Source organism: Apis florea, unplaced genomic scaffold (genome assembly GCF_048593485.1).
Source record: "Apis florea isolate Af1SG1 unplaced genomic scaffold, ASM4859348v1 contig_3585_pilon, whole genome shotgun sequence".
Lineage (NCBI taxonomy): Eukaryota > Metazoa > Arthropoda > Insecta > Hymenoptera > Apidae > Apis > Apis florea.
The window spans coordinates 2,124,035-2,145,582 of NW_028256788.1; the positions used below are offsets into that span (position 1 = coordinate 2,124,035).

Below are 21,548 nucleotides of genomic sequence, written 5' to 3' on the forward strand. Positions count from 1 at the left end.
GTCTGCAAACAATTGTTAATCAACGGGATAAACACGTTCAAGAGAACACCTTCAAGCATCGAGTTTGTCGAAGAGATTTCTTTATTAAGAGAAATCGTAACACTTTCCATAGAAAGAGGCGAGTGTTTAATATCGAACGATTTTCGTCTAAATGAATAAACTCGTTCGAAACACTGCCGCTCCTTCCAAAATTGTACAATCGTACGATATACGATAAATGTTTACATTCACACCGTTCGCAAAAAAAAAAAAAAAAAAAAAAAAAACTATTCCCTTATACCCGAGGACACGATAAGCCAAGGCTCGTAAAACCAGCATGGCGCGAGTTCGACGCGAGCGCTCCACGCGGAAATCTGGGATGTCTGGTTAGTTACCGCGAAGTTTATCGACTTACGGGGCAAGTTTTCGCCGTTGAAACGGCGGCATAAAAGTAAGGGCGCATCCAACGTGCAAGGAACTTTAATAAAACCCGAGCTTCCTCGCCCCGAGTGTGCCACACACCCTCCCCCTCCAATCCCGTCCTTTCTCCCCCGGTGGCACACAAAAAGGATGAGTTTCGCGATATCACAGTGCAATTATCTCCGAGGAAATGAGCTTTGCATAGGCAGCAAGGAACGTGTGCAGCACACCACCCGGTAGGAGGACTTATATATGAAAGAGGTCGCGCTAAGGCAAAGGCTCAGTATTTATACGTTCGTACGAGGTAAAGCGACGTCTTGGGGCCGTTCAAGCATTTATGGTGCACGTTCCAGTTTTGAAAAGGCATGGACGATGCACGGACGATGAATCGGCCTTCCTCCACTCCGGCCATGATTTTAAAATCGCCGAGTGAAATTAGTTGACAGACAGGCCCGGTCTGCGCTCGCTGGACCGGGAGGAGGGAGGGTAAAAAAATCTCTTCGTTAGATTTAATAGGGATGCGACCTTGCTCGCCGAGCCATCCCTTCATGGGCCGTGAATTTTTCATTTTTGCGTGTGCTGTAATCGCGTCTTTTGAGAGGGACGATTTCGAAAGTGGCGGGGATCGAAAGTCTAAATGCTGAAACGATCGTGTGGGGGAGGAACAGGGGGAGAGGGGGTGGGAGGGGGAATTGAGAAGAAAACTCGCCTTTTCAATTGAAGCTTTTTCAATTTTTTTCGCGATTCAACGCGCTTACATACGCGCTTGAATAGGCGTAACCGTAATTTTGCCCTATTTCGTGGGAATAAGTGGTAGGGGTTGTTTGAATTGACCGGTGTAGAAAGTGGTGTGAGGCGAGTCTCGAGAAATTCATTTGGTTTTACGTACGAGTTTATTTTATTTTGTTTAACATGAATCTTTGATGAGAGGGATTTAATAAATATTTTCGACGGCTTGGTTTGTCCTTTTTTTTGCTCGATTTAATAACGCAGCTTGATTTATTATTCACTACTTTTGTCAAATCGAGCCCCTTTGCTGTACAACAATCGAAACTTTTAAAAATTGCTCGTCTTCTTTTCCACAAATCCATTCGTTCGCGAGTACCACCTCATCAAATAAATAATTTGGTAAATCAAATGCTTCCCTTCTTGTTTTCTTCTTCGCCGAAACATGTTCTAAACTCGTTCGGTCCGAAATTGGCGCCAAATTCCATCAAATGGTCTGTGGCTCTGAGAACGCACCTAAACCTACGCACCTACGATATGGACGGGGAGGTGGTGGTGGTGGTGGTGGTGGTATCTCTCAAGTTTTCGAGCGAGTAGTCCCCAAGAAGAGGCGGAGAGAAGGAGGAAGAGATGGTGGAGAAGAAGAGGCCCTCGGAGAGAGGGGCGTTTTCTAAGCTGAATAATTCAGGCTCTCATTAGGGCGACAAAAGCACCCTGATGGATAGCTGCTTGGCTCCGTTGCCTGTCGTTTGTATGGGGCCACACGTACACATTTCACGTTCCATACGCTACCTGGCTGGTGTACGTATGCCAGCAGCCTCTTACCCGGCCCTGGAATATACATATAGGCGCGCAAACATCCCGTAGACCCGACCTCTTCCGACCATTCGCTACGTTTCTCCGTTCTCCATCCCCCTACTTCCATCCCCTTCCCACTTCATCGCTGTATCAAGATGCGTTTTCTTTTTTATTTGTTCGACCTGGGGGTAGATTGGAGTCGGTGTCCGGCAGATGTGAGCCTGGCCGGCTCACTCTGATACTTTAGGGACGACGATGATATGTGGAGGATGAGCGAGAGATTTCTTCAACCAGCCTTGAAATATTTGTGGGAATAGGTGGTTGAATTAATTCTCAGGCGAGGCGAGAGAACATCCGAGACGTTTTATTTCATGAAATGTCTCGTTCGAGATATAATTTAAACCGAACAACAAGCCTTTCAAATTCTATTTTCCCCCTGTTTCGAGTGAAAGAGTAGTGTAGCAAACGCGTTAATCGGTATTCACAATAACCAGCATTAATCGCGGTCAGCCGATATTCGAGATTAATCGGTATTTCCATCGCCATTACAATTTCCATAACAATTCAAAACAAAGAAGAAAAAAGAAAGTGATCCCTCCTCGCGTGTATGAAAATCTTTATTACAACCACCTCGATGCATGCTCAACACGTTCCACCGGTTTCCATCAGCTCCTCTCTCCCGTTCTCTCGTTACCACTTATTATTACGGAGACTCGTTACCCGGGATTGTAAATATCATTCTCCTATCCTATTTATCTGACTCCCTCCCTCCTCAACCTTTCCGTTCCCCAACCATCCCTTGAACCGCCCTCCACCCCGGTATCCTCCACCTGCAGGCCTCTTGCCACCCCCTTGTCGCGGCCTCTTTTGTTTTATTTCGAATGTTCTTTCATTTCTTAAAAGGTTCTCCGGTGATAATTAGCACAATGCGCGGCGGCATTAATTATTACCCGCGCTAATTACCCGAGGATAAATCGCTCTCGGCGAGGGGTGGCCGGCGTTGGCGGCGGATTCGAGGGTCGTCGAGGCGGTTTCGAGGGGGGTTGGAGGGGGGATAGCGGCCGGTCCATGCTGGCCCATTACCGTTATTGCTGCAACAAACCGACCAACAACAGCGATAAATACGAACCATGGCGTTACAAATGTCTCTCTGAGTTATGATTATTTAGCGCGACTGGTTGCCTGCCGGATCGTTCGTTGCGGCCTGCAAACCGAACTGGATGCCGTTTGCGTCACGGTTTATGCGACGCCTCCCACCTTTCGTTCACGTTGTACGTGAGTTTTCGCCTTTTCCTTTGCAGGGCTGGACTGTTTCTCGCTTTCTTTGCAACTCTTCTCTTTAAGCGATTTTTACAGATTATCTCGTAGTCGATCGATAGTTTTCGATGGAAGATTGTCGCTCAAGCGACAATTGCGTCTGATAAGAATAAAATCGTCTTTTCTATTATTCGTTTAGTTTTAAAGGTTATAAAGTAAATCGTCTATTTGATACGCAATATCGATAAATTTGGTATCAGCATATTTACAACTATCGCTCATTTAAAATCGTATAACATCGATATAAAAATTTTCAATTTACATATAAATAAGATATACAAGATGTTAATATATTTATTTAAGGAATCCTATCTTTGAAGGATTCTAAAAAGTTTTAATACAAAAATTGGTACAAGAAAATGTTGGTTGAGACTTATTTATTAAGTTATAAACAAATAAGATCTCGCATCAAATATTTTTTGACCATTATTATCAATCAGTGAAAAGCATATTTTAATTTTAACAATTTTACTTGTTTTGAAATAAAATTTTAATACAATTTTCTTTTCAAATAATAAATTTTTATTTATTAATTTAATTTTTAGTTATCGTAAAATATCCGTTATAATTATAATACTGATATTGCACCCCTTATACAATAAGAACTAGTTTCACCCCTCACTTCAATCTTGAAATGATTCGCATATACACCGCTAGAGGATGTATGAATATACGTTTTCCCGCAAGTGAAATTCGTCCTTGTATAACTTATATTTCCTATTTGAGTTTGAATTGGTATCGCTTCTCGGCCTATTGAGGCTAAGATCAAAGTGTAGTATCTGTTCTTATCAGCTTAATATCTGATACACTCTCCAATGGAGAGTCAGAATATTAATCTGATTTTTTGAAATTGACGGAGTATTTTGGAGCTTGCTTCATCTCTGTCGCGGGTCGGCCTGGCATTGCACTACCGTCAGGATTGGCTCAACATAATTAATTTCGAAAAATAATTTACAGTTCTTTTAAATAATAAGATTAAAATCTAAATTTATTTATATAATTCATTTTATTCGTTATATAAAAAAAAATTAGGATACATATTCTTCGAGTAGAAATTAACGATAAAAAAAATTATTATATTTATTAAAGATATTTTAATAAATCAATAAAAAAAGTTACTTAATAATAATATTAACTAACAATAATAATACATAATATGAAAAAGTCAAATTTCTTGATTTTTGAAAGAATACGTATTATTTTTTTTCGTTTAATAGGTGCTTAAAGAAGTTTCAAAAATTATGAAAAAAATAATGATCATTGACGCACCATCTTGCGACGAACATAAAAACTAATTAAGCTGCTCTTATTCATTGATCTGCCATCTAACGGTAAATGAATAAAAGATAGACATCTTTCTAAAAACTCTCATGAGATGGCATTTAATTCTTAATCTGCTTGAGAATAGATATTTTTGTTATTCAAGAGATGGCCTTATCGATCAATTCTTATTCCATTCTTTCATTATTTGTTATTTTTTCTGCGTGTTTTATCGCGGCGTTCTGGAGATGGCGCTGATTTCAATATTTTTATTCTATCTTTATCTTTTTTTCACTATTTACTCTCTTTGTCTATATTTGCTTAGAGGCATCAGAGAAAGTTGAAACATTACACAAAAAATGTTTTGAGTGATAGATCATTTCTTGTCTGTGATAATAAAGGTAAAATAATGGCTAATACCAAAGTATATAATAATAGTATCGAAGAAACATCTTTTTCTTCAAATAATAATATATCTCTGTCAAATTCTCCATGTGCAGTTATATTTTCACCTTATGTAGTTTGTAGTCGCGGAAAATCTAATGCTAGAAAAGAACAACAATTAAAACGTGGTTTTAGTCTTGGTCGTTCGCCAAGTGATGATATTCCTACCAAGGATACTGTTATGCAAAGTTTAAATATTTCAATTGAAGAGGAAGAACGTACTGCACAATATTTTCACTTTCTTTTAAATAGAGAAATAGATAGGTTAACTGAATTACGTAAAAAATGGATCAAGATTAGGACAGAACCTGAAACTACAAAAAGTGGAAAATATGAAATAAATCAAGCTATTGGACAAATTAATTTACTAATAAGTAAAAGATTTGAAAGATTTCGTACATTAGTTACTGATTGTGAAATAGGAAAAGGTGAAATGTTAGTTACATGTAAAGATTTACAAGGATTTTGGGATATGATGTTTATAGAAGTAAAAAATTGTGATTTACAATTTGAAAAATTGGAAAAATTTCGTTCGCAAGGCTGGAAAGATACAGATTTATTTCCTGATAATCAAACTACTAAAAAGAATATTATATCTACTAAATCAAATTCTATTAAAGCTTTTTTAGCCGAAAAAAAGAGCAAAATGACAGAAAAAATAAAAAATAATGATGATTCAAATAAATTGAAATGTAATCTAGATGATACTATAAGTAATAAATACATAAAGAATGAAAGTCCTAATATAAAACACAAAATAAAATCTATGTTTACTGGATCTAATGAAAAAAAAATTACACCTCTGAAACATGCTAAAAAATTAAGTCTATTGCAGAAAGTGCAATTATCTGGATCATTAAAAAAAATAAAAAGTCCGTCAACAACAATGAAAATGAATCTGTGTAAAACACCAGAAATTCAATTAGATGATTCCATATCCTATATTAATTCTAATCAAACACCTGGAAAGAGTATATTAAAACAATCAACAACTAAAATAGAATCTCATGAGAAGTCATCAAATAAAGTTAATTTTGATGATCATATAATTTTAAATGAAATACCAATTGATGAAGAAACACAGATAAAAATGGATTTGGCTGCAGCATTATCCAGAATTGATAATTTTGACTTTGATAATCTTCGTGAAGAAACAAATGATATACGAAAAAAACTTCATTTTAACGATTCTAATTCTGATGAGTATGAAGATGATATAAGACAAGAATTAGAATTAAAAGTTAAAATAAAAAATAATACTAATAATATAACTTGTATGCAAACACAAACATCAATACCATTGCAAGAATTAAATAAAAGTATTTGTAAGCCACAAAAGAAAAATATTACAGCACAAACAAATATGAATGAAAATGATATAATATTAAACCAAACATTACCATTAAATATAAATACCTCCACACCATGTAAAAAAAATGATATGTACTTAAATATATTAAAAGAAAAACATATTTCTGTAAGTGATAAGGAAGAAAGTCCCAAAAATAATAAATATATAAGAGTTTTAAGAAATAGAAGTATTTCAATAGATACACCTATAGTTAAAAAGAAATCTTTCAAAAAAGAATCTAATGTACAAAAACAAGATTGTAAAGAGAATGAAACTCATTTAGATAGAAGAAAAAGAAGAAGTTATTTTAAAAATAATATTAGTGATAATGAAAAGACAGATATAAATAATTGCGTTCATGATGTTATATGTTTAGAAGAAAAAGACAATAAAAGAAGATCTACTAGAAGTGTAAAATTTTCTGGAATAGGTAATTTCAAATAAATTTTCTTATAATGTTTTTTCTATAATGTATGTAATAAATTAAACAAATATTCTTTATTACAGAAAAAGAACAAAATGAAATAAATAAACCAGTTCTACCTGTAACTCCTTATATTAAAAAAAGAAAAATATCTTCCAAAACTAATGAAAAAAATAATACATTGATAGAGAATTCCTCAGAAATATCTAAGAAACGTAATTACTTTATTTTAATTTTTATTTATTTTTGAAATTATATTTAGATATATAATATATATTTATAATTATAATTTTATTTCAGAACGAATCAGAAGATCTCAAAATAAAAAAATATAAATTCTACTTTATATATATAATATTATTGAAATTTGTACGTGTACAAAGGTACTTAAAATTTTTGTATTTTTCAATTTTTTTAAAAACTGTTCGTTTTTTCTATCCATAAAAGTTTTTAAATATTAACATAAATTGTTTTTAATTGAAGTACATTTTTTAATTGTCTGTTTTTAATCTTTTTAAATATAATATGCATTATGCTAAATATGATTTAACAAAATACTTTATTTTGTATAAATAAGATAATACGAATTTATTTACATTATATAATAACAAATCAAATTAATATATAAATTAATATATGCACAAATTATTCCACAAACTTTTAAAGAAAAGGAAGGAAAAACAAAGATGTTCATTCTGAATGCTCATTCTCATAATAGTATACAATAAATGTATTTATTAATCATTTCATGAGTATTTCAATCATATATTTTATTTAATTATCAAATAATATAAAAACAGACGAAATACAAGATTGTTTTATTGTTCGTTATGTATAAAAAATAATTTAAAAAAAATTATAATACAATACAATTTAGAAAAATTATAAATAAATAAATAATAATAATAAATTAGAATGAAAAATTGAGATTGCTTAAAGAACAAAGATTAAAATTTAATCCAGAAAGAAAAACAATAGGGGTAAAGGTTGAATAAGTGATAAGAATGTTTCCGCAGTCTCTAATGTATATACATTGTTCTACAAATTATTATAATATACTTTGTATCTAAATAACGACTATTATGTTTTTCTATTATCTGTCATTGAGTATGTATCTGATTTAATTACATAGTTTCTTTTATTATATAAGTTTAAAGAAATTGTTGTAAAAAAAAAATAATATTTAAAATTATTATTTTAAATATTTTTTTTAATTGTAAAAAGTTTATTTTTGAATTTCAAAGTTTTAAAAATGATGCTATTAAAAACAATGAAAATAATAAAAAATATTTTATTATTTTAACACATTAAAAGATATTTTTTTATATTTTTTTATTTGATATTATATGTATGTATATATATAACGTTTATAATATTTGATGAAAACTATTAAAATTAATTTAATTTAATGTTCGTTAAAATCAGAAGAAATATTTATTTATAATAAATTTTTATTACATAAGATTTTTGTATATATTATGAAATTATATAAAGAACATCAATATATTTATAGATTTTGGAGTTTAGAAATCAAAATAAATATAAAATTATTAAGTAAAAATTGCTTAAGTCTTATTTATTAAGTTATAAGTAATTTAAATTTTTATTACATGAACTGAAACAGAGATAGAATGACACGATGCGTCATACTATGCTGCGTGTAAAAATAAAACTATCTCATTCTATCTCGTCTTCCTTTGCATGCAATGCAAACTTGATTCATGTATTACTTAATAAATAAGTCTCAAGTAAAATTTTGTACATTATCTTTTGTATTTGTTTTTAGAATCGAAAAATGTTTTTTAAATGTTCCACGAATATATTAATTATTAGTAAATATTTGATAAATTTATATAAAAATAATAGAGTAACATTATTAAATAATATTTCTTTGATATAAAATTTTATTAAATTTTGATATAATAATTGTATAATAATCAATATAATATTTTGAAATATTTCTATATTGACAACATAAATAACAAAAGTTTTTTTAAGTTTTTAATTCTGGATTTACATAATTGTTTTTCCTTTCTCTTCATTTTTTATAATAATGCAAGATTCATAATTTATTATTATTTTAACAAATTTTTGCATGCTTATTTTGATCTTTAGATTGTTGATAATATATTTTTTTACTAAAATTGTCGGTGCAAAGTATATATATATATATATATATATATATATATATATATATATTTACAAATGATGGAATACTTCCCGTTAATTTATCATATCATTCATTTCTTAGAATTTTAAAAAGTAATTTTAAGATGAAGTATAATAATCTAAAATTATAATAATTTAAATATTATTATAATATAAAAAAGAATAACTTTATTTTATATATTATATATTATAAAAACTTTATATTATCAACTTTATTTTATATAGACAAAAATAATTTAAAAAATAAATATATATATATAAAATTTATAATATATAATACTAAATATATAAAATTTATCATACATTTTAATTATTTATTTTTATTCATGAAAAGAATGATTTTTAAAACAAAGAAAGATTTTCGAATGTAATCAATATTTTAAATTTTATAATTAATTTATAGAAGTAATAATATAAATATTTATTTTACATAAATTTTTAAAAAATCATTAATTTGTAAGGAACTTATTCCAACAGAGTTCAATGATTTTCAAATGTTTGCTATAGTAATTCTACGCGTGTCAACATTTAACACCTAGTGCTTTGACCCCATTTGAACTTTGCAGATAACTAGTTTCAAGGTTTCTAAGCAATCTTAACGAAAAGTTTCATTCTAATAATGAACAACTTATTTATTATTATAAGATTCAATATTTTCTATTTTAGTTAAATCTTTTACAAAAAAAATTTTATTTTTTCATTCTTTTGCTTTATTATAGTTTACTTAATTTTTTACAATTATGAAAATTATACTTTCAAACATTAATATTATAAAGAAAAGGAAAATATTAGTCATTGTTTGTACAATATTTATTTATTATATAAAAATTATATTATTTACGAATAATTTATTGAAATTATCATATTATCATATTATACATAAATAAATTATGGTTACATAAATATATTATTTAAAAATAATTAATTTGTAATTATCAATTTAAAATATGAAGTATATGAGTAAATGAAATTAATTCGATATATTATTTATTTATAAAGTTTTTTATTTTTATTATAATAATTTATTACATTCAAGAATTTTTTATAATTTTATTTTTTTAATAATTTTTTTAAACTTAAAAAAAATATATTATTTTATTTACACTATATATTTTTATACATACAACACAATATATACAAACACAAATATTAGATTTTTATTAAAATAATTCGATAATTTCGTGAAGTATAAATAATATTAATTAAAGAAAAATTCTAGAAATAACATAGGAAATCTATCTATCAATAATACATTTTTATTAACTACTAATATCCTTCTATTTATTAAACATATTAATTTATTAAATATAAGTAATTGTATAATGTTAAATACAAATAACTCAATATTTCTTAAAAATCAAGAACCAAAAATTTTCATCACGTTCAACAAGATTTAATTTTAATTCAAAATTTAGAAAATTACAATAACACAAAAGTCACTCCATAAACACAATTCTCTTATGCTTTATTTTAACTACACTGCACTAAAAATTCTGTATTCAATATAGAATAAGTAATACCTAATCGTTACGATTTCAGAGCGATAATGCTATTGTATCTTTATTGAAATTGCAAGCTTACGTGTATTTTTAAAAATATCCATTCAACGAGTCAGCATTACCAGTGCAAATCGTAACAACTTTGCAAAAAATGTCACATAGACATAACGAATCAACAATGTTTAATCCATCTCGTTTCCGAATGTACCTTGTCTCTGAAACTAGATCACCAAATATCCCCACGCTCCGATTCTTCCCCTTCCTTCGTGGGAAAAGTACTGGTGGAGGGGATTCGTACATGGTCCTCGTGATATCGCAATGTGGAAGGAGTAATGGCTTCGCGTAGAGTGGAAGGGAATGTCAGAGATGGTTGCGGGGTTCGATAACGCAGGCTTGTCCTGTCTAATTACTCGGAATTTACTCGTAGAAGGAGTAGAGGACGTAACAGCGTAGAACACGATAGAGACCGGAATAATAGACACAAGGAAAATCGTCCGTGAAGAACGAGCGAAGAATGGCCTGTTCAGAAATACCGGTCATCACGCTCACCGTCTCTCTCGTTTACCTTCTGGCGCTCTTCGGTGAGTTACCAACTTACGTTGGTCCGCCTGCTTTCACGTTACAATCTATCATTCCACTTTCCCGCGTCTGTCATCCCCGCTAATTTCGAACCTTTTCGCGATTTAACCATCGTTTGTTAAAATGAACGGAAAGGAATAGAAGTGTTTGGTATTTGTGTCAAAGTTGTTTAGATATATTTTTGAGAAAAATGGAAGGGGTTTAATTTTAAAAAATTATTCTAACGTGTAATATATTTAGGAGAATGTGCTGTTTAAAGTATTTAAAAAAGAAGATAACATTATTAGTAGTATTAATTTATTAATATTTTTCTTTACTAAAAAAGGAAATCGATAATTCTATAATTAATTTATTATAATAGCAAAATATAATATAACGTAAAATCATGGATATTTTTTTCTTAATTTGAATTATTAAAATCAACATATTAATATGTATACATCAAAATTCCTTACTTTAATTTGCTACAATTATTTATTACAATTTTTATATTCCTATATATAAGTTCCTGATAATTTTTTACTTTAAAAACTGAAATAACGAAATAGAAATATTATCGCAATTATAATTTATATTACTTACCTTAGAACTATAATTTTTTAAAAATAATTCTTATATTATCTATATAGATAAAAAAAACTATTATTTAAAATTTCTTTGTTAAAAGTGTTCTTCGTAAAATAATAAAGTATTTTAAATTCATTTGATTAATTATAAATAAATAAAATTTTCAAAATTGTTTTCTCAAAAATAAAATTTATTTGTGAAATTTTATTTTTTATGAAACATTATCTCTTTCTTGTTATATACCATTACATAAATACTTTATATAATATATAACATATATATATATATATATATATATATATATAATTAAACAAACATTAATTTCAATATTAAATCATAAAAAACTAATTCTTTGATCTTCAAAATTATTAAATATTATATCATAAGATTTTTCATTAAGAAACATTATCAGAAATTTATACAAATTTATTATGGAATAAGAATTCATAATTTTTTTTATTGAAATTAAAGAAAATCAATAAATCTAATAAAAACATGCAGTTTGAAAGGAAACTAACATACAATTTTACATTACACTAACATGGAATTTGATGAATCACGTAAAATTATCGATGCAGAATTTCTTTCTTTGTATGTCTTCAATCCTTTTTTGGCTCTACTTTGTACTTTGTTTGGTTAATCTAGGTTGCGTCCTTCAGAACACTGACTCGGTTGAAATAATTATTTTATTTAACAAAAAAGTTGCTAATTGTGCGAAAAATTATTTTTAATCACTTTATAATATACCAAAGATTTTCCCTAATTAAGAAATTTTTTTTCAGGTTCCTACTGTCAAATGGCACCAGGTAAATCACTATCTACAATTTGTTTTAAATTCATAACACATTTCAATGGAAAAAAAATTGAGGAAAAATAAAAAGTAAAAGATAATATATTTACATATGTTTACATATATTTACATATATATACATTATTCGTAATATAGTAAAATTTTTTGATAAAATATTAGTTGAAAACATAGTTGAAAATATTATATAAGTCAAGATGTATAAGAAAGAAATAGAGCCTGTTTGGCGAGATAACTGATCTCCTAACAAATATAACTTAGTATAAGACAGATATTCATGATAGGATTTCATTCTATTTAAGATTGGTATCTTTCCTTAAGATTTATAAACTGATTTAAAACATTTATTATAAGATTCAATAATAAATAATACGAATTTTCGGAGTTATTATTTTTTTATAATTAGAATTATAAAATATAAAATTAAAAATATAAAAAATAGAATCACTCTTAAACAATTCTAGATTTCTCATTGAAAAGTATTGCTTAAGAAAGTTTGGAAAGTAGATGCAGTTTTTTCTCGGTCTAAAAAATCATATTTACATAATCCGAAAATTATTACTTTGAAGAAAAAGTTGTTAATCGAAGAAACAGTAAAAACTAAACAATTTCTATCGCAATTGAAAAAAATCTTCGTTGTATTAATTTTTTCGTATTTTACTAAATTCATTACTTTTCTCAAAAAAAATTTTTAATTTTTACCATGATATCTAATTTTTTAATTAATATTTTTTTGGTTTTTTTTTTTTTTTTCTTTAGTTCGTGACGATTATTTTCTACTTAATTTCCCTTTCATTTTTTATTAGAAGAAGTTAATAATTTAACGCAAAAAAATGTTCGCTTTTAGCGGCTTGCCCTTATGATTAGCTCAATTACATGAACGGAGGTACCATTTCCGTGTCTTTGTCGTGTAGCAGGGACTCCGTGAATTAACGGTGCCTATCGTCCGACTGTGTAACTATGTGTGATTCGTGTCTACACAAGCAAAGAATACCCCCCTGTATATGCATGCGTCTCTCTATACGCCACACTGTATCTCGTCGTTTTTAGAAGAGCGATCCAGACTGTGACGATTCTGTGTATGTTAGGTATGCGCATGCTTATACATCCGGTGATTCAAAAATCTTAATAAAATAAACAACGTTGAACAAATGAATGTAATTAGTATCTTACTAACTAGAATCGTTTCCTTTATTTAATTTTAACGTATGAAAAATTGAGAAATTCTGCTTTGTAAAATCGATTTATCAATTTAAGAAATATAAAAATACATAGGAAGAATAATAAATATAATTAAAATATAAAAAGTTTAATTCTAAAATAAATAAAAAATTCTGTTGATGAGATGAAAAATGATATATTATTCTATTGTATTGATACTGATTCCAAAGAATATACTATGATTTATTAAATCATTCGAATTTCAATATTGTTAATTAATACATTATCGTTAATCAATTTTTATGAGTATAACTTTTAATGCTCGAATAGTTAAAATCATTTAACAATACTGAACAAATGAATATAATTATTGTAAGTTATTTTTCTTATTTTTTCGTATTTTTCGTATTTTCGAGTCACCGTGTATAATCGTGTGAACATATTTCTCTTGATATATCCATATAATCTACATACTTAATATGTGTTTGCATTTAAACATCTTATATATATTTTTACAAACATGTTAATATAATTATAACTAGATTCTAGTTTTTTTAGAATTATTATTTTCTCATGTCAGAATAATAATATAGAAAGTAAAGGCACGTTAGAGTGATTAATTATGAATTGATGAGTTGAAAGCAGATTCACAAGTTGATTTTCAAGAGCAATGTCTGCATTAATAAGCATAATACAATTAAGGAAAAGTTTTTGTGTACATTATTTGTCAATAATATTTAAAACAATGGTTAAAACGGAATATTATTTAAATTATAATTTATGTAATCATTTAACTTTATTTAAATTTAAAACACATATGTATATACATATACATATATTGATAAAAATATTATTAGAAATATTTAATATTTTATTATTATATTACTAGTAATTATATCACGTGTAATTATAGTATAATTACATACGTAATTTGTTGATAACATGTGATAATATAAGAAAATTCCAGAAAATATGCTTGTTTAAGTTTTTTTAAAATATATATATAAATTAATTTTTATTTCGATAAAAAGAAATCTGAATTATTTGTAAAAATGAATTTTTCAGGATCATATATTTTAAATTAAAAGCAATAAATAAATCTAAATAAATGATAAAAGAATGGAATGTTAAAAAATATTATACATTGAAAATAAAATTATTTTTATGTTATATATATTTTTTCATGTGTATATATAACGTTATCTTCGATTCATGATCAGATTGAAGAGAAAACTATTAATTATACATATATAATTATATATATACATAAGTAAGAATACTTAATATAAAACTAGGAGAATATAATTTTAATACAATTTAAACAAATTATTTATTATAAATAAAAATATTATACATATTATTCTTCTATATTCAAAAAATCAATTTTTTATTTGTATATACAATCACATAATCAATAATATTTTATAATTTGAATAAAACTCATCATCTTTACTTCATATTTTCTTCTCCGCAATATCATCAAACAGAAAAGAAAAGAACAAAAAATATTTCATAAATCCACAATCGTTTCATAAACATCGTACATAGTTATCACGCATAAACGATACCGAACACGTCCACTAATACTGTTTGTAGGACCACAACTCGCATACACAGTCAACTATCACTGTGTTCCATTGGTATTATAGACTAGCCATTCAAGAGTAACAATATTAGTCAGTCGACCAGTGACTCTCTACTGGATCGCATACTAAATTGTTACGCGTTGTCGCGTCGAGTGGTTTTTTTCTTCGAATACAGGGTTTAATAGAATTCACATCGTCATTGTTATATTATTGATCATGTACTGGAAAGTGTGCGTGATTGTTGCAGCTGTAGCCGGAGCTACCAGAGGTTGGCAATTGGGAAGCGGGCTGAAATATAAACTGACAACAACTTTGCTGTTTAGCGAGACGGCTCCATCGAAATCCAGCGGAGATGTTGGCTTTCGTTTGACCGGCGAGTTGGACGTGACTGCTACTTGGCGGAAACCGGATGATCGAGATACCTTCTTATTGAAAATCGAGGTAGATGTTTTTTTGAATTTTGAATTAATGAAAAATGAATTGAGTTGAGTAATTGAATTTATTGTGTAATATGTCATGTTTATTTTTATTAATTTTATTAGTATTTTATCTTTATCATATTAACTTATAATGTTGGAATACTGAGATTTTTCGCAGCAATAATCGCAAACGCTTACGTAACTTTTTTTGAAATACAATTTTATATTTTTAAACTGAATATAATATCTGAAAATTACATATTATTTTTCGAAATTTTTTTTTTATGATTTAAATAATTCAATTTTTATAAATCATCTTGTTCGAAAATATATTATTTATTATAAAATAAAATATATTTTAAATTGAAAGTAAATAAGTTATAAAAAGATGTTAATATAAAATAATGATAACCTTTTTTTGAAAGGTTAAAACAAAACATGAATGATATTAAATGAAATAGTATTTTGAATTGTATATTTTTAATTATTTTTAGTATATTTTTAATCATTTTAATATTTTCAAAATTATTACTGAAAATAATTTTTAATTTTTAATAATAATTTTTTTCATTAATTCAAATATATTGATGTGAACATAAAATAAATTACTTATATATTTAATTATATATAATTATATGTATACCTAATAATAAGATAAATTACGTCTTATAATTTTTTGCGATAAACGAGTAATTTTTTCGCTTTTATCTCATGTATTATTTATAAACTCATTATCTAAAGTGTTATCTTAAACATATATAAAATGCAAACTTTGAAATATAAATTTTAAATCTTCAAAATTTTCAATCGTAGAAACTAAATATTCAAATAATTCTATTTAAATAATAAAATTACACAAATGAATAAATATTTGTCATAATATTGGTATTGGTATCAGTCGATCGTAACAATACTATCTATTTTAAATAGCCAAGTCATAGTCAAATGCATAGTCATTTTTCAAAAAATATTTGTTGAGCACTAATCATTCAAAACCTTTGCTTTTTTCAATTTCACGCTTTTCCTTTTCGTTATCCCAATTTTCGGCCAAAATGTGATAAACAATTTTTAACTTATAATTATAAAGAGAAAGCTTCAAAAGCTATTAATCAACAAACTATTATTTAAACTATTTCTCCTTATTAATATCATTACTTTACATAAAAAAAATAAAAAACTTTGTTCCCAGCTTCATCATCCGCAACTATGGATCAAATCTCGAAGGGCACCGGAACCGGAAGGATTCATCGAACATTCTTCCAGGATAAACGCCCTAGCAAAGAATCCTCTTTTGCTGGTCTGGAGGAACGGCGAAGTGCAATCAATCTTCATAGACCCCGCAGAAAGTGTCTCTTCTGCGAATTTGAAACGTGGCCTTGCCAGTCTCCTCCAATACAGAGTGTTCGACAACGACGTCGAAGAACGAGACGCTTCTGGTCTCTGTACCGTGATCTATCACTCCCTCGGACCCGAAACAGTGGGAAAACGAAAAACATCCTGCGAACGAAGCGCTCTACCACCAAAGAAACGACATCCAAATCCATCGTTCGGCGTAAAAGTGTCGAGTAGTCGGAATTCCACGTACGAGCTCACGCAAGACCTGCTTCTGCCCAGCCTGATTCGTGACGAGGAGAGGCACAGGATGGTGCTGGCCGCTAGACCGGAAATGGGCACCATAGTTACGTCAGAGAGGACACTCGAACTGTTGCCTGGCACACTGAACGCGAAAACCGTGCAAGCTGATACCTTGAGGCAGGCTGTTGCTGCTGTGCAACCTGGATGTAGGGAGACGAGTATCGAACTGCAGTTGGAGCCATTTGCGTGCCCTGATACCGGATGTCCGACGGTTAGTTCGAAGAATTTCTCTTTCTCGGTTTTATTATAAATTTATTTCAATTATTATATTTATATCGTGCTTATCCTCTCTTCATCGTTTCGTAACAGTTTAATATAAAATCTGTTGTCTCGCTAAAATCAATAGCGTGACAAAGAGCCGGAAGACTTATAATTATCTTCGAGACTTTTATTTGTCTACCGTTTCCTCTTCTTTGTTTATTTATTGAGAGCAACTAATTATTATTATTTTATGATGCTTGTGATACTGTCTTCAAGACAGTATAAAAAATTAAAAAATACAGATGGATTTATTATAAATTATTTTTAAATAAACAATTGTACATCGTGGAAATGATTATTCTGCAGTATATTAATATGGATATATTAGCAAAATAATAGAAAATAATTCATTAGAGATGAAAATTTATTAATCTTCTTAAACATTAAAGATAAAATATAGAAAAATATTTACATAATAGAAAATTTAAAAAAAAGAAGATAGTATAAAAACTTACTTTGGAATAATTATTATTTATCCATTTATGTAATTTCAGATTGAACAAACAATCGATGAGTATCGCAACGCTTTGGAGAACAACGCTTTGGGCACAGGGAAATCCGCCTCTGCATTCCTCAAGTTAGTACCTCTAGTCAAATCAGCTTCTCCAGACGAGCTTTTGAAAATTTTAAAAAGTCCTCGATATCGTCAACTAAAACCACAACTATTGGACATATTTGGTGTGGCCTCAACTGTGGCGAGTCATCAGGCAGCCATGAAGATTCTCAAACAAGACGAAAGAGGCGACGAAACCGAAAGATATCTCTGGGCCCTGTCCTTATCCCCAACACCAGATGCAGATATCGCCAAAAATATTCTGAAACGATCAGAAGAGACTAATCCAAACGATAAAATAGCAGAAACACTAGCCCTAACTGCAGCAGCGATGGCACGCCATCTAGGATCTCCAGCTGCTATCGAAAAAGCAAGGACTAGCTTAGAAATTGGCCTCGACAGTTGCACAGGAGAAGAATGCAAATTAAAGTTCCTTAGAGCTCTAAGAAATTTAAGAAGCAAGAATGCAATCCCTAAGTTGTTAAAATTCGCAACAAGTGAGGAAAAATCGCTCAGCATTGCCGCTTGGAAAGCTTTGGCAATTCTGCCCAAAGATTCAATTACATCTGAGGTGAAGAAAGCGGCTAGACGTGTTTTCTATCAAATAGGGGGACCCAAGAGGGACAGTAGTGCTAGAACTCTGGCTTTAGATATTATTCTCGAAACAGGTCCATCGAAAGAAGACATTAGACACCTTGTGGAATACTTGGCAGGCACGGATCCTGCATACGAGGTCCGCAAATATCTTAGTCAACGATTGGAACAGCTTTCTGAAAAAGATCCTCAATTAGCCAAGGATCTGAATGAAGTTTTAAGTACAAGTGGAAAAGATATCGTTAATTATAACGTGTTTTCCCAAAAAGGTTTAAGCACAGCATTCACTAGAAGTTTCTTAAGATCGCCAGACAGTAATGGATCACTGGTAACCATTCAGGAAATCAATTCAGGATTGATGAAACGTGGAATAGTGGACGTGATTCTCCAAGTCGAGGACCACGAGGAGGCGCTGTTCTCTCTTGGCCTGTTCGCAGGAGGTCTAGGAAGCTTCGTCTCGACGTCTGAGGAAGAAGATATCCAAGATAACGAACCTGCTACAGCAGGAATGGAACTAGACTTCTTGGGAGTTGGCATCAGACCATTCGTTTTCTTCTCTGGTCAAGGGGAACTCATGGGCCACGTTTGGTCTGGTACAGCGTCTGAACGAACTCCAGCCTTCCAAGCCTTGTCTCCAATCCACTATTACAACGAATACATTCCATTGGCCTCAGGAATCGTGGTTGAGATCGACGTTCAGGGTGCGGTTAGCTTTGATTTAGCTGGACAGATTCAACTGAGTTTATGGTCCAGAAATGCCCAGTCTCTGGTAGATTTGAAGGCTGGAGTGATGATCCAAGGAGGAACAAAGGTACGATCCGATTTTGTGCAGAGCATGGCTGAATTCTCTATGACCATGGAACCCAAATTGGAATTGGCCACTGATGTGGACTTTTCTGGACCAGTGTCTTTGTGCATGAAACTCAGCCAACCAGAGAACGTGGTTAAGTATCAAGTGTACAAGGTCGAAAGAGTGGCTGGAAGTAGGCATAAGCTGAGGAAGACTAGAAGGATAAGGCTGCATAATCCTGGTAAATCTTATCTGTTGAACAGAAAGAATAACGAAATGTGTTCGAAGATTACCGATTGAAGACTGTTTGTTGAAGTTTGTCATAAAACTTTATAAAATATACAAAGACAATTATAAAGGATATCAAATTTTTTTTCCATGTGCATTTAGTGCAATATGCGCAGAAACGATGTGTTACGTGAGGCAAAGATGTAGGCAAGAGATTTTTATTATTGTATAAGTAAGTACTTGGTGCATTTATAATTTTCGAAGAAATCTTATTAGGTGAAAATCGCTTGAAGTCATTCCAGTGGTTAGTTTATTTCACGATTCAATTTCGATTTAAACTATATAACGACCCTTTATAATCTCAAATATTTTATTTGTTTCTATTTTTACTTTATATTTTTTATTTTTTTGATACGATTTAATTATTTAATTTTAAAATAGTTTTTATATTTATTACTTGCAAATAGATATAAATAAATAGAAAAACTTATAATCGATTATAAAGGGTATCGTGTTTTTTCATTTTTGAATTTTATAATTTATAAAACTATAAATAATAAATATTTTATTACACAGAAGGAATATTTTTACTCAGATAATAATATAATAAAAACATTATACGTATTTGTTGATGAAAAATATTATATTCTAATCTAAAATTTAATATAAAGAAAGATTTGTGATATATGAAATTAATAATTAAATAAAATCGAGCATTAAAATATATATTATATATTTTTCTACATCGAAATGGAAATCTCATTCTTAAGAAATGTGAGACGTTGAAGACGTTTCTGCGAGAAGAAAGAGAAATAAATCGATCGAACATTAAAAAGAAACGTCTCTCTTCGTTCTCATAACGTTCACTCGCATCATCCTTCATCAACCCGAATAGCTTCTTCAGCGGCAGCCACACTCAGCGACAACCATGTCCTCATACCCATACTGATAAGTCAACGTCCCACTAGCGTCCAGATAGAGTAGACTAGTAGGCGCCAATCTGGTAGGCACGCAGCAAGCCCTCCCAACTGGCTTGCTTCCACCCTGATCGACGCCCTGAAGAGCCCCGTGCACCAACGTCTGCACGATCGCGTGTTTCGTAGGGCTGAGATGGTCACCGAAGGGGTAGAAACACTTTCCAGAGCACTGGTAGGCCTCGTAACCTGGGGGGGCAACCACCCAATCGTCATAAGCGATCAGCGCGAAGTCCACGTACATGGAACGCCGCCTGCACGAGTTCTTGCGCCTTCTTCGAGGCCCGTCGGCCTCCTCCGCCTCTTCCTCTTGGACGGATCGCCGTGGACGCCTCTTCCTCACTTTGGCGTAGCTCAGCAGCAAGATCGGGCCGTCCCCGCAAGGATGATAGCCAACTCTACCGTACACCCGAAACCTGACAACACTGCCATTCCTCGTGGCAACCGCGGAAGTCACGTTGAAGGCCCTCCAACTGTCGTCCCTCCTAGATCTGCAGCTCTCGAAGGTGTCCATGTAGTCAAGACGAACCCTGAGGATGGATCCCGCTACCCCAAGCAGCTCCGCCACTTCCAACACTTCGTCAGGATCGATTGGAGGCACCGAGAACACGAGAATTTTGGCTCCATCGTTGATTGGGCCCGACACGTGGATTGGCTCCAACGCTCTGACTATGTCCACGTCCGATCTGCGATGGTACAGCTCCAGCATGTACTTGGATACAACTCCTCGATACCTTCTGTGACCTTTGTCGGTTGCTCTTCTGTTGGTTTTGTTGGAGAATCGGTGGAGAACGGACGGGGACGAGGCTGGAATCGAGAGGTCGAACTGGATGGACGCTTTGGCGTGCACTCTTGGTGTTTGCCAGGAACGGGAGCTTGTTTTCCATAATCCGTAGACGCAGAAGGTTCCCAAGAGGATTAGGAAGAGGTACTGGGAGGGATTCATTAATTTGGATGGTATTTAACGATAGTTTTTTTTTTCTTTAACAGATTAGTTTTCAGATTA

General features: G+C 30.7%; 3 protein-coding genes and 1 non-coding gene across 6 annotated transcripts; 3 read left to right on the top strand and 1 right to left on the bottom strand.

The window, feature by feature from the left end:
- The first annotated feature begins 3,977 nt into the window (after nucleotides 1–3,977).
- LOC116414528 (U2 spliceosomal RNA) lies at nucleotides 3,978–4,173 on the top strand. The gene has a single exon (XR_004225074.2). It is a non-coding gene; the product is annotated as a U2 spliceosomal RNA (small nuclear RNA).
- Nucleotides 4,174–4,791: 618 nt separating this feature from the next.
- Nucleotides 4,792–10,940, top strand: LOC105735704 (uncharacterized). 2 transcript variants are annotated; one of them, XM_086914127.1, is made up of 4 exons: nucleotides 4,792–6,725; nucleotides 6,803–6,934; nucleotides 7,020–7,102; nucleotides 10,815–10,940. In XM_086914127.1, exons 1-3 carry the CDS (start codon nucleotides 4,910–4,912, stop codon nucleotides 7,052–7,054), a joined length of 1,983 nt encoding a protein of 660 aa, XP_086770253.1. In that variant the 5' UTR covers nucleotides 4,792–4,909; the 3' UTR covers nucleotides 7,055–7,102; nucleotides 10,815–10,940. The 2 variants fall into 2 exon arrangements, with proteins under 2 accessions (XP_086770253.1, XP_086770252.1); XM_086914126.1 differs by lacking the exon at nucleotides 10,815–10,940 and adding an exon at nucleotides 10,613–10,704.
- On the top strand, nucleotides 10,705–20,294 carry Mtp (microsomal triacylglycerol transfer protein). 2 transcript variants are annotated; one of them, XM_086914124.1, is made up of 5 exons: nucleotides 10,705–10,968; nucleotides 12,316–12,339; nucleotides 15,336–15,529; nucleotides 16,697–17,353; nucleotides 17,898–20,294. In XM_086914124.1, the coding sequence occupies exons 1-5, from the start codon at nucleotides 10,902–10,904 to the stop codon at nucleotides 19,638–19,640; spliced, it is 2,685 nt and encodes an 894-aa protein (XP_086770250.1). In that variant the 5' UTR covers nucleotides 10,705–10,901; the 3' UTR covers nucleotides 19,641–20,294. The 2 variants fall into 2 exon arrangements, with proteins under 2 accessions (XP_086770250.1, XP_086770251.1); XM_086914125.1 differs by lacking the exon at nucleotides 12,316–12,339 and having other exon boundaries at nucleotides 10,843–10,968.
- On the bottom strand, nucleotides 19,647–21,546 carry LOC100870313 (uncharacterized). Its single transcript, XM_012487664.3, has one exon. It carries the CDS (start codon nucleotides 21,486–21,488, stop codon nucleotides 20,469–20,471), a length of 1,020 nt encoding a protein of 339 aa, XP_012343118.2. The 5' UTR covers nucleotides 21,489–21,546; the 3' UTR covers nucleotides 19,647–20,468.
- Nucleotides 21,547–21,548: the final 2 nt, after the last annotated feature.

Coding starts and splice junctions, on each gene's coding strand:
- LOC105735704 (XM_086914127.1), top strand. CDS start 4,910: ATGGCTAATACCAAAGTATATAATAATAGTATCGAAGAAACATCTTTT. Junction 6,726..6,802: donor TGTAAAATTTTCTGGAATAG/GTAATTTCAAAT, acceptor TCTTTATTACAG/AAAAAGAACAAAATGAAATA. Junction 6,935..7,019: donor CTCAGAAATATCTAAGAAAC/GTAATTACTTTA, acceptor ATTTTATTTCAG/AACGAATCAGAAGATCTCAA.
- LOC100870313 (XM_012487664.3), bottom strand. CDS start 21,488: ATGAATCCCTCCCAGTACCTCTTCCTAATCCTCTTGGGAACCTTCTGC.
- Mtp (XM_086914124.1), top strand. CDS start 10,902: ATGGCCTGTTCAGAAATACCGGTCATCACGCTCACCGTCTCTCTCGTT. Junction 12,340..15,335: donor CTACTGTCAAATGGCACCAG/GTAAATCACTAT, acceptor TGATTGTTGCAG/CTGTAGCCGGAGCTACCAGA. Junction 17,354..17,897: donor CTGATACCGGATGTCCGACG/GTTAGTTCGAAG, acceptor ATGTAATTTCAG/ATTGAACAAACAATCGATGA.